The sequence below is a fragment of the Chroicocephalus ridibundus genome, chromosome 3 (genome assembly GCF_963924245.1).
Source record: "Chroicocephalus ridibundus chromosome 3, bChrRid1.1, whole genome shotgun sequence".
In the NCBI taxonomy this organism is placed as follows: Eukaryota; Metazoa; Chordata; class Aves; order Charadriiformes; family Laridae; genus Chroicocephalus; species Chroicocephalus ridibundus.
In genome coordinates, this window is record NC_086286.1 from 121,303,015 (window position 1) to 121,316,033 (window position 13,019).

A 13,019-nucleotide genomic window follows, 5' to 3' on the forward strand; every position below is an offset into this window, starting at 1 on the left:
CAGCATTAAAAGAAAAAAAAAAAATCATCAACGTGTTACTAAAAATGTAAGCACAGATGTAATTTAGCTAAAAAGAAAACCTCGAAAATGGTGCATACTGTATTTTGCCCAGGTACCACAACAAGCTACCCAGGGAAAATATTTTAACTTTCCAATCCAAGCTGTACTTTCATTACCAAGTTCGTGAATCCTTCTGTAAGAACACAACTCTGTTGATCAAATCTTAAGCGCAAACTGGTCTTTACACAGTAGCTAGAGAGTATTAAGAGTCTACCTCAACCAGCCCGCTGGCTGCATGTTTTTATCCTGAGAAAACGACAAATGATGTCTAGGGAAAAAATAGTCAGTGAAGGGACAAGGCTTGTTTTGTCAAAAGAGCAACTTTTACAGTAAGATATCTTCCCAAACCCACTGATGCCATGGGTTGATACAAAAGTTGGTTTAATCACAGTGCCCCAGGATGAAAAGCTGAGGGAGTGAAAGTGGTGGTAATTTTCTCTGGGGAGAGGGGCCAAAAAACGGTGGGTGTGTGTGGGAGGCACCAGAAACCTTATAGTGTTTTCTACACGTGAAAAAGATCGAGAAAATTTTCAGTGTCAGATAGGTGTATATTCTAGCATTCAGTTCTCAACCTGCTGATGATAATTTTCAGCTTAACGTGTGTTTTGATACAGATCTGCTTTCTCAGAACTGGATGAGAGCTGGATCGCTGGGAGCCGAGACACGTGTATACCATAGGGACAGATCACTTGCCAATGCTAGAATCTTTTCCCTATCCTTTCTGTGGTTATCTTTACTTAAGTTTAAATAAAGTTAAAGACGACTATAGCAGAGACTTTCATATTTTATAAAACTTGAGCAAGTTCTGTAATTGAGCATGGTATGCCTGCACTGACTCCCAGTCATCAAACGTCAGCGCCTTTAGTGGAAGAGGAACACCTACCAAATCTAGTCTCTTAGCTCATTCTCCACTCTTGCAGTTACACGCTGGCTGGTTGGTAACGTGCTGGTTGTTTGTAGGTTCAATAGAAAAGCGTTTAAAGTACTTATTACTATAGTAAAGTATTTAAAGGAAAGGTATTTAAAGTACCAATAAATTCAGCTGATGCCCGGAACTCTGAATTCTAAACACAAAGCAGAAGAATAGCGATGCACCTTTGAAATAAAGTAATGAAATGAATAAAAAAATAAAAGCTGCTTACACTGCTGACTTGGATCAGAATCTGTGGTCATCTTCACATAGTTTGAGGGGAAGAGACCTGTCACACCACTGATTTCTCCTTGCCACCAGTCGGCGTCATCTTTGCTCAATACATTAATAAGCTGCCCTTTGGAGAAACTGAGCTCATCTTCATTGTTTGCCATGTAATCATACATCGCTATCACTTGACACACTAGGAAGAAAAAACAGAAATAGCAGAACACTGTTACACAAGTATCAAGACTTTTTGAGCGTTTTATGTAACCACAGGAAAGAAACAACAATTTCACATACGCTGTTACATAAGAAAAACGCCACATGATCTTATCTTGACCTGGAACCGTCCTCCCTTTCCTTTTACTCTTTTCTAATTATGCCAGGCAGCAATCTTTATTTCCACTTTACATATCTATGCATTTATACAGCAAATTGATTCTATTAGTACAGCACCTATTGACCTTCTAAACATTTTAAAATATAATCAAGTATGCTTCTATCTCTTTTACTGGCTCCAAAAAGCAAGTGAGTCTGATTATCTCATAGCTGATACTTGTGAGAAGAACATGGCAACGGCAGAGGAAACATGCATTAGCTAATTGTGAGCTGCTCGTTTAGTCAACGGGAAGTCCTGTCCAGCAACACCCAGGAAGCTGCTGTAGAGGCAAATCATAGCTGTGGAGAACAGCACGCTTTAAGCATGCAGAACCAAAAAAATGTCATTTTCTGTGAAATAATCTCATTTGTACCTGGCCACTCAAATGGAAAAATTTAGTGGAAACTTCCTGCTTAGTCTCCCTCATTACAAGGAGCAGTGCATGTAATTCCAAGGTGTTTGCCCATGACTGTTAGTTTTCTGTAAGATTTCTGCTAGCATTTGGAAACATGGGGTTTTCAAATGAGAAGAGTGTGGCTCTTCGGTGGACTCAGCAAAATTAAAAAGCTCTTGCCATAGAAGATGGACTGCTGATCCTCACAGATTCTGGATATAAACATCTTTGTATGACTGAGACATTCTCTTGTAAGGTACGTAGAGGACAGTATATGCTAAGGAGGGACCCTATGAAGAACTGGTTTGATTAAGAAGTTGGGAGATTTTACCTTTCTTGGACAGAGATAAGAGCTGAACACAAACTCTGACTAGGACACTACCTTCCACAGTGACACAGGATGAGGGCAGTGATCATCCCCCTCGACTCAGCACCGGTGAGGCCCCACCTTGAGTGCTGTGTCCAGTTTTGGGCCCCTCACCACAAAAAAGATGTTGAGGTGCTGGAGTGGGTCCAGAGAAGGACAACGGAGCTGGTGAGGGGTCTGGAGCACAAGTCTTGTGAGGAGCGGCTGAGGGAGCTGGGGGTGTTCAGCCTGGAGAGAAGGAGGCTGAGGGGAGACCTTCTCGCTCTCTACAACTGCCTGAAAGGAGGGGGTAGCCGGGGGGGGGGGGGGGGGGGGGGGCAGTCTCTTCTCCCAACTAACAGGTGACAGGACAACAGGAAATGGCCTCAAGTTGTGCCAGGGGAGGTTTAGGATGGATATTGGGAAAGCTTTTTACACTGAAAGGGTTGTCAAGCATTGGAACAGGCTGCCCAGGGAAGTGGTGGAGTCACCATCCCTGGAGGTGTTTAAAAGACGGGCAGACATAGTGCTTAGATATGGTTTAGTGATGGTTTTTGTCAGAGTTAAGTTGATGGTTAGACTAGATGATCTGAAAGGTCCCTTCCAACCCAGGCGATTCTGTGATTCTATGACACCGCTATCAGATACGGCCATTAACAGTATTACGCTAGTTATGTAATTCACATTAGTATCTGAACAATTGAAGCAGTTACATAAAATACTCTAAATGAAATACAAAGTCCTTTCCCCCCCCGCCCCCCCCCCTCACCTGAGGGAGCAGCAGATGTGGTTCTTTCACTACTCGGACCCAGTAATTTCACATGGCTGGCAGGGAACCATCCTTTCTGTCTCTTTTTCCCTCTTGCCTGTAAATGTTTAAAATGGTTATTACATAATTAAGAAACCAAATAGTGTACAGACTGTAAAAAAGGCAACAAATACGTTACACGGTTTTGCCAACAAAAGACAAAAAGTCAGGCTTCCAAACACCCACTAAGTAGTAAATAGATCTCAAAAGGAAAAAAAATCTGGCTAAAGGATAAAACAACCCAGTTCAAATAAAGCTGCACTTTAATATGTTTTGGTAAATGTATTAATCCAAAATTTTCAAGTGCAGCTAATTATTTCAGTGCACTATTTAATTATAGGGCTGAAAATCTGCTCTATGAACATTCCACTTATGCATCATATAAGGAGTCTCTAATGAGATACCCAGAACGGAGGTAACAATTACCATAAGCTGCTTTGAAAATCCTGACCTAAGCATTTGGTATCACTTCCTACCTAGTCCAGCAGCGAGACTTCGAAAAGAATTTCCTTAGTTTTTAGTCTTTGTGTTTTTGAGTCCCACAAGTAAAGACGGTCTCCGCACACACTGAAGAAACAAATATACTTCAGAGTGCACAAAAAAAGTCAGGATGTAAAAGTGAGCATAGATTTTAGAAAGCAGCAGCTGCGGAGTGAGCTGTATTACAACAAAAAACAAAATCAAACTAGCAAGAATTGACAATTACGTATCTTAATTTCCCTCCCCTCCTCTTTTTTCTTTTTTTTTTTTTTTGGATTCTTTGAGGCTTCTTCTTGAACCAGCACCAAACCTACTTTTCTTAAAATACAAACTATTCTATTCATTGTTTTCTGAGTTTATTTTTTTTGCACATACTATGAATAAATTTTCCACTGCTGTTAATTCACAGAAACTCAGGGCAGCGATTTCTCAGCTTGCTCACTGTGCTCTCTCCTCCTGTATCTGTAAAGCAGGCTGGTTTTAAAAACAGATGCTGAATAGTTAGATCAGCCCTGCTCTAGCTGTTGGAGAAGGAAGATAGGTTTTAACAAGTGTTCACTCAAAACGGAGCGTGTGAGGCTGTAGAATACCTTGGTAAAGGCCAGTTAAGTGATATCAAGGGGACAGAACTTTGTATTGTGCTGTTCAATCCCAATATTGGAAATAGCATTCAGTATTGGAAGTAACGTGTTTAAATTCAGGCTAACGCTGCAGATTCAGCTAAAATTCAGCTAAAGAAAAGGGTAACAGAGACATTACAAGATTGTGACTTAATTTTTTGCATTGGTTGCAAAGATGAAGGCTGTTATGGACAAGATCCACAGGGCTCCAAAAGTCAAAATATCAATTATGATTTAAGAAGAACGTCATGTAACTGCACCCTCAACCCTTGTGACTAGAAATTCATCACTAGGTGAGAAAAGGAGAAAAGTGGGAACAGCAACCTTCATAATAAACTAGCTTCCAACTCCAACTTCCAAGAATTCCTGTTCTTTCTTTAGAATAATTTTACAGTTTAGTGTTTTACCAATTAAAATTGTAACCGATTTATTAACTGTCAACATCCCTCTTCCCCCTCCCATGCATATGTTCACTGACAGTTTTACTATTTTCTATGACCAAAAAAACCCCAAAACCAAAAAAAAAACCACCAAACAAAAATCCCCAACAACTCAAGATTTAATAAAAAACTTGGTTTTCCCCAAATATGGTTTACACAAGATAAAAATAACTTTCTGGCCAGCTTTTAGAATGCTATACTTAGTTGTTTTCTCAGTTAAACCCAAGATCACCTCCTTGCCTTTCATGAAGTCCCAATTATTTCTCCTTCAGTAATTACCTGCAACTCTCCTTGCCACCATCCACTAGCATTTTTCTTCAGAATAAGTATTAGCTGTCCTGGAGCAAGACTAAGCTGTTCAGATCCTGATGCAGCATAGGCTGTAGTAACCTGAGCAATTTCTGAAAAGATAATATATTCATAGTATTTGTTATTTTTTTCATTACATTTGTTATTTTTTCATTACAGTAAGAGCTAGATCCACAGAAATATCCTGGTACATATCTTGCAGCTAAGCACATTAGCCCACCATTACAACACTGCTATGAACCTAAATGCTCATAGTTACTTAAGAAACCGTCCTAAATGATAAAAAGTTATCACACACTCACCAGGTTTCTTATTTATTGTTCCAGTTTTGCCAGCATTACTAGAAGCCTACAAAGACACAACAATCGTCTTTTAATGTACAATAAAAACAGTAGAGTTTACACCAACTTTAAGGATGTGGGCAGAAAAGCACACCGAGATTTTAATTTTGAGCCCATATTTAAAAATCCTGTATGGAGAGAGACAGCATGACGCTGTGGCTAGAGCACTGATTTAGCACTCAAGCTACCTAAGCTTTTCTTTTCTGTCAAGCACATTAATCTCTGCCTAAGATCACTATCTAAGAGCTAAATATCAATACCAGTACCAATAAAATTGAGAGAAAGCATCACGCGTTAGTTGTCAGAATACGAACTCACGTCTTGATCCTTTGGTCTGACATAATTGGAGGGGAAGATTCCAGTTCTGCCATCAATGCTCCCGGTCCACCATTCCCCTTCCTTCTGGGTCACTAGGATTTCCTCACCTTCCGTGAAAGTCAAGTCACCAGGCTCAGAGCTTGAGTATGAATAGAGCGCAACATACTCTGTGCAAACAGCACATACAAAGAAGGAGACAATAGTTTCAGATTGGAGGATAAAAGTACGTCAGATGCAAGTAAAGGTATCTTTGATATCAGCTTTCATCAGTGTGTTCATATCGTGGATCATGTCTTCACAAGTTTGTCAACCAACCTACCTACTTGCGTGATTGTAATCACATCTCGCCTCACGCTTACAACTCTGAATTACAGCTACACAACTTTGTACGGACAGATGAATTTGGCACGGTGAGAGTTACTACCCTGTGGTCATCCTGCAGACCAGCAGAGGCCGGCAGACCGCAGCTCGAACACTCATCCCTTGCATTAAGTATTCCACCCTGTGTTTCACAGCAAGCGTGTATATTCCACACCTAAACCTGATTACAACCATTCTTAGCTGACTAACGCAGCAAAAATGAAAAACACAAGTGGAATTAAAATATCGCTGGGGAAACATGGAGATACACTAGATTAAAAGGCTTAGAAAGTGCTTCCCACAAATTTTTCTCCAGTAATATTTGTTTTCTCTACACCCTGCTGATTAAAAGAGAATGATTTACACTCAGGAGACTAAAAGTCCCTTCTTACGTCTCTACAATTCAGTGTAATACAGTAGAGAACAGCAGGAAGAGAACTCGGCTTATGGGTATGAGACATATTTAAGTTTTCAGAAATAAATTAATGCCTGAGCAAAAGTCTTAAAAACAAAACCAAAACCCAGGCCTATGCTCAACCTGAATCAGTTACAAGCTTTACTTAAGCTCCTGTGTTAGAGTTCTCATATCGGTAGCTCAACATTGGCACTGGGTCTTTTGGACAAGCATTAAAAGGCTGGCTCAGAAACTCTTGACATATTTAAGCTTATTCACATGCTATTAAGCAGAAACAGACTGTATCATTAAGTAGCACATTTCACGCTGTCTTACCCTCTCCTGCTGCGTAAGACTGTGTGTTAGGCTTTTTGTTTACAGCTGCGTAAATAGCTTCTGGTCTGCAGAAAGAAAAAAAGGTCTGGGTAACTGAAAGGCTGATCAAGAACAAATCTCTTTATCAGGGTGAGACTAAGCTGACTTTGGTTATCTCAAAGTTGGTATTGCCTCTGAAGTAATTGCAAGGACTTCCCTGACTGTCAAACAGTGACAGGTATTACCGATATTTAAGATATGAACGGCATCCACGAGCACACTGCTTCAAAAAATGTAAAGTGATGAAAGATGAGAATATATATATACACATCTCTCTCCAAAAGAAGTACAAATTAAAGATTTTATCTAAACTCTCTCATTCTAGAGAATTTCTACGAACTTTTATTGTAACACATGAAAAGAACAATTCACATACAACGGTGCAGCCATCCCAGCAGTAACCAGACTTTGAATTATTACCTGAACAGTTACCTTGCAGCATTAGAATGGACATAATGATCTAGTCAAGTAAAGAAAAATACACTATTTCTGCAAGATGTGCCTCACGAGCTTACAATTATTTGTAGGTCACTCAGAAATCGGCACCTTCAGAGGCAGAACGCAACTACACTGCAAGAGAGCTGACTCCGTAATGAACCAAAACAAAGCCTGGCACTTGATGAATAATCAAACACCCCTGAATTTTCACAGCACTCAGCCTTGGAAGACTGTCTATTTACACAGCAGTGAGCCTAACATTACTTGGCTTGCCAGAACAAAATAATAAAAGCCTAAAACGGCATGGTGTCAATTATAAATGGTATTTATATTCTGCACTTTACAGCATTGCAAGAATTTTGCACTCTAAACCACCTATTTTTCAAACCGTTGAGTAAAAGAAAAAGTCGCACTTACTCCTCTTTCTTGATTTCACTCCCAGGCAAGAGCTTGACATATGATTTTGGAAACCAACCCCTTCCTCCGTGTACCTCTCCAAACCACCAGTTTTCCTGCTGCTCCAGGACAGTAATGATATCATTTTTTGAAAAATTCAAGTGGTTATCTTTTTTTGCAGTCCAAGAGCAAAGTGCTTGTGCTTTTAAGTTCTCGACAGGCTGCCCCTGTTAAGACAGAAGTGGAGATGTTGGTCAACCACACTACCCCAAAATGGTGCAAGTGTTAAACACAAACAAAGAAACTGATATATCTTTGACTGAAGTTTAAGCAACTTCATCCCTAAATGATGGCTGAATAATTTGTTGTATGGTCAACAACGTTTTACGTTGATGTATACAAGCTGCTGATTGAGGAACAATCTCTCAACTCTGTTTCTCATTTGTTAACAACATCTCGTGTGTTTAATTACAGGTGAAAATGATTTTAGAGTTATCAAACATACATGAGTCTTCTTGCTCCCTGGAAACACATGGTGTTACGTCAATGCACACCAGTGGAGCATTCAGAATAGCTTCTTTAACCTCTAGCATGTTCAGCGAGGCCAGTATTAGAAAAGGCATATTTTGTTTTGGTTTTTCTTTAAATCTCTTTTATTAACATGAATCTAAACTACAGAAGGTTCTCCACTCTCACACAATATACCTGGCCGTGAACGGGCGAAACGGATCCCGGGGACACAGTGCGAGTAAAAGCTGATTTCTGTTGCCATGCTGTATTAACATTCAGGTTAGAAAAAGGTATGTTTTGGTAATCAGATTCTTCTGCAGGTTTGCTTGGTGAAAGTGGTCTGCGAATTGAATACACGCATATTTAATACATTACTATTTTTATTTAAAAAGTACCTCAAGCACAGTAACATTTTTTTTTTAAACATATATGCTATACAACGTGAAGCAGACTATCAAAATTTCCAAGCTAAGACTTTCAGGCAGGTTCTTCACTAAGTTTTCTGCATTTATATTTTTAAAACAAACACCAAGTGAAACTACACAGCACATTATGTGTCAGCTAAATTTAGAAAAAGCAATTTTAACACAAACAGAACAAAAACTCACTCTGAAGCAGCTGAGGTAGTAGATAAAGATACTGTAGGAGGAAGTAAGGCCTTCTTAGGAGACAAAGATTTTTCTCCTTCTGGTATTTTTTCTACATAATTGCATGGAAACCAACCAAAATGTCCTTGAAAACTCCCATAAAGCCAACCAGGCTCCCCTACAGTTTTTTCATCAACCTATGGACAGGGGAATAAATACAAAGAAAACACAATTAGCGATGTAAAACAAACAGGGCACCCCGTGCGGCAGCACCTGCTGGCACCCTGAGCGTGAGCAGCACTCACACAAAGATCAGCATTTTCATTCTCTTCCCTTTCAGAATTGAGCTGATTTTGCTCTGTTCAAGAGACAGGGTGATGAGGCAACTGCACTGGGCTTAGACACAGGCAGAGACAGGCCTCAAAGACATTATGTTCCTTCAAATGAGCCCCAAACATGCACCTTGGGGACCATCTACTATACCTGGAGCCACTCTGGCTTGCCAAAAATTACAGTGCATTGCGTTGTATTTTGCCAAATGCGCAGCCGAGAGGCAGTGGCTGCCAGCGCACAAAAACAACTGCTGCAGTTCTGCTTACAGATATAATTAACCGTGTCATCTGACTCCATCCAAAACACGTCCAAAAATTCTGTTATTTACTATGCGATGAAGTATCGAACACCCTTAAACATTCATAGCAATATTGAAGCCTCCATTATGCTGCAAATTAGTCAAAATTAGCTAAAAATTAGCAGCTCATCAAATATTATCAGCTAGTTAGCTTGGCTGAGGTTTGGGCTATAAGAGGAGGAGGAGGCGGCAGCAGCTGTTAGCCTATTTCTAAAATAAATTATCAGTAGTTAAATGACACAGTTAATTATATCCGAGAAGGAAGCCAAAACAAAACCTACTTCTCTTGTTCCCTCTTCCATGCTTCATTGGTATGAAAATGCAAATAAGTGATTTAACGCTGTCAAACTGAAAGCTAATACTGAAGTGTTTTAATAGTTTGTACCACATTGCTTTGTAAATTCTCCCTTATCCCCTACCTACATCACTTGTAGTCTGATTGAGGAGGAACCATATGTACTTATATATTAGATATACATATTAATTATGTATCTATCTCAATTGTATTACCATAGCTGTAAATCAGTTTTCACAGTCCACCTGAATGCATGCACACCCTTCCAAAAACACGTATGCTGACAAGTGACATAAATTACTGAGATGTCAGAAGACATTCCCAATCTTACAGTGCTGCTGTAATATTACAGACAGCATATTCAGCTGAATCCAGAAAAGTGCAACAAAGAATGGGCGCAGAATAAACTACTATGGATATCTGCCTCAGGGAACAGTCATAAAGGACCAGCCAACAAGAGGTAGAAGTCTATGTTAAAAATACATTAGAAAATGGTATTAAGATTCAGAAGAACCTTTCACATCTACTTGTTAAATAACTAGTTTTATTTTAATTCAAATACCATTAATTAATAATTAATGCCTCTATTTACTATGCTCATATTTCAAGCAGATACTCAGAGGCCAACCTGTATACGTACAACGAACTGCAACAATGATATCGTTCCTGATCTACTAATTTTAGAAAGTTTACGTTTAGCAGTCACTATTGTTATTTTACACAGATTCTCAACACCTCTAGGAAGTATAAGCTCCATTGAAAGATTTTAGCTGAACTAATCCTAATTTCACCTGTAAAAAAAAAAGGAAAAAGAAGAAAAAAAAAAAGGCAAACCAATTTAAAGTTAAATTTTGAGTAAGCCTTAAAATACGTCAACATAATGCTTTTGATGCTTAAGACCTTGTGTATCTCAAAGCCAGGGAAGGGGGGATGATTTTTGCAAGTTAAATGTGAATGGCAAATCTTACCTGAATTATATCTCCAGTATTAAAGCTCATTTCATCGTGATTCCTTGCTTCAAATGGATATAAAGCTCTGTAATTTACCAAGGCAACCGAATTCCTAGACTCCGAGACACCAACTGCATTGCCTAAAAGGATAACAAAACTAGTCACCATTTTGATGCAGCTGAAAGGCACGTGCTTAGCTGGAACCCCGTTATTCTAAGCAACAGGTATGAACGTAAGAAGAGAACAGTTTGTGCCCCAAAGACACTATGCAAGTATCAAAGGAGATCACTAGCTACAACAGGCTGATGGGACGCAGACAACGCAAGAGTTTAAACGCGCTAATCATAGTAAACATAACACAGGCAATAAAATGCACTGTCTTCTGAAGCCAAAAAAATGACATCTTTATCTCCTTATCTTTCCTCGTCAAACTGCTCTGGCTAGGCCAGTGCTTTAATATAGTCTGGTTTAACACAATTATAGTTTTCCAAGTTGAAAAGACACCACTGTTGCTACAGTAAGTGTTCAGCAGCACGTGTGAAGATTTTACTTTGAAACCTAAAATAGCAAAGTATCATGCTTTCTGTTTTCTTTGCATCTCTGTTCTCCAAGTCCGTGACTGATGCTGCTGACAGTGAATGTTTTACAAAGTATAGCTGAGGTGTGCAAATACCCTTCAGCACTGTTCTAATTTGGTTCTTGCTGAACTCAGTGGTGAAAGCGGCTAATAAAAACTGACAAGAACTAATGAAGGATGGAACTAATCAAAACTGCCTTCAGCAAAAGCATTCTTAAACCAGTATTTTTCAAAACCCTACAACTAGAGTTAGGTCTAGTCATTCAGATCTTTGCTTTTTAATAAGAGGCATTGAGTAATACAGAAATAAACTAGATTTCAATGATAATAAATCACTTTGATGAGTGTTACCTGCCCATCCACTCATCACTGAGCAAAACTCCACATTAGCGCTCTGCTTTAATGATAGAATGGGCAGGCCTCAGGGAAAAGCTAAATTATTACTCTTTCCAGCATCTGTGATCTGTTGACTGTGATCACTGGAAGATTTGTCATCAGTCATAGGTGCTGAAAACTGATAGAAGTAACCTAGGTTAACAGGATGATTTATAACTTAGTAAAGACATGAAACACTGCTCCTCTTTTTTTTTTTTTTTTTATTTTAAATAATATTTTAGACAATAAGCCTGCCCATCATGTCACATTATCATAGAATGGCTTGGGTTGGAAGGGACCTAAAAGATCATCTTGTTCCAACCCTCTTGCAACAGGCAGGGACACCTTCCACTAGACCAGGTTTCCTTGGTTAACAACAATATATTTAAAGAATGAAATAACGCTCAGGAAAATAAGAACCATTAAAGCAAAAAAATCTAACAGACTACGATTACCTTCATTTTTCCAGGGTGGCTTAAGACTTTTACCCTCTGTTGGTTTCAACAGATCTGCAAACTTCTCATTTACGTTTAATTTAGAAGTGCGTTTCTCCACCTCTTGAGAGCTGGTCACTTTTATCTTCTTTATTTCTTCGTTCTGCTTACGCCTCTCCTCGGCTTCTTTTGCAATTTGTTCTTGCTTTCTTTTATCTTCTTCCAGTTGCCTCTGCCTTTGTTGTTCTGTCTCTCTCAGGATGGTGGCTTGCCTATTTTTTTCCTCCTCTGCATGAAGCTGTTGTTTATTTTCCCTTTCTCTCATCAGAGCAGCTGCTTCTTCAGCTTTGAGCTTTTCTTGAACTTTTTCCTGCATTCGTTCTTCCTCCAATCGCTTCTTTTTCTCTTCTTCTTCCCTTCGGATATTTTCCTGCCATCGGTTCTCCTTCTCACGTTTTGCTTTCCTGAAAGAATAAGAGAGAGGTTGGAGAACGTTCATATGAAAATGAATGAGACGGTGTTTATAGAGTAATTGTCTGCACTTGTCAGTAAAACTGAGTCTATGATATTGATCACTCCCCTCTCCGGGCAATAAGTTCTTCCACAGGAGACCATGCTTTGTCTTAACAAAAGCACCAGTATATTTCACATATAAATAACAAATGGATTAAAATTCTTGGTATACAAACACTGCCACTGCAGTGCCTCCACGGGCACTTCCGCTCACCTACAGCCTGATGAGCAAGAAGTGATCTGTTAATTGAACAAAGGTGGGTTTAGGCTGTCCACCAAGGGAGCATCCAAATCTCACAACTGGAAACTAAGATTTCCAAACAGATTAATAACAACATTTCACTCTGGTACATACATAAAAATAGCATTTGCATAATGACGTTTGTTGCTTTAATTTTTTGCTTTCAGCAGTTGTAAGCTATTCAATATGCTTATCCCCGCCATGGCCACACTCTTCATCAGACAGAATTCTGGAAATCTGACTATTCTCCAAAATTATTCAGATTGTATTCTGTGCCTTATCTCTCCAAAGAAGTTATTATCCAATTCAACGC

At 39.2% G+C, this 13,019-nt stretch overlaps 1 protein-coding gene across 4 annotated transcripts in view; it reads right to left on the bottom strand.

Moving 5' to 3' along the window:
- ITSN2 (intersectin 2) overlaps positions 1-13,019 on the bottom strand; it is an 88,522-nt gene that overhangs the window by 22,734 nt on the left and 52,769 nt on the right. For all 4 annotated transcript variants that reach the window (XM_063330577.1, XM_063330579.1, XM_063330578.1 and 1 more), the window contains 11 exons: positions 11,974-12,416; positions 10,585-10,706; positions 8,712-8,887; positions 8,299-8,443; positions 7,615-7,820; positions 6,721-6,785; positions 5,631-5,797; positions 5,274-5,319; positions 4,942-5,063; positions 3,084-3,180; positions 1,203-1,394 (listed from right to left, as the gene is read on the bottom strand). In XM_063330577.1, coding sequence (XP_063186647.1) covers positions 1,203-1,394; positions 3,084-3,180; positions 4,942-5,063; positions 5,274-5,319; positions 5,631-5,797; positions 6,721-6,785; positions 7,615-7,820; positions 8,299-8,443; positions 8,712-8,887; positions 10,585-10,706; positions 11,974-12,416 — 1,781 coding nt within the window. The remainder of the gene's footprint in view (positions 1-1,202; positions 1,395-3,083; positions 3,181-4,941; positions 5,064-5,273; positions 5,320-5,630; positions 5,798-6,720; positions 6,786-7,614; positions 7,821-8,298; positions 8,444-8,711; positions 8,888-10,584; positions 10,707-11,973; positions 12,417-13,019) is intronic.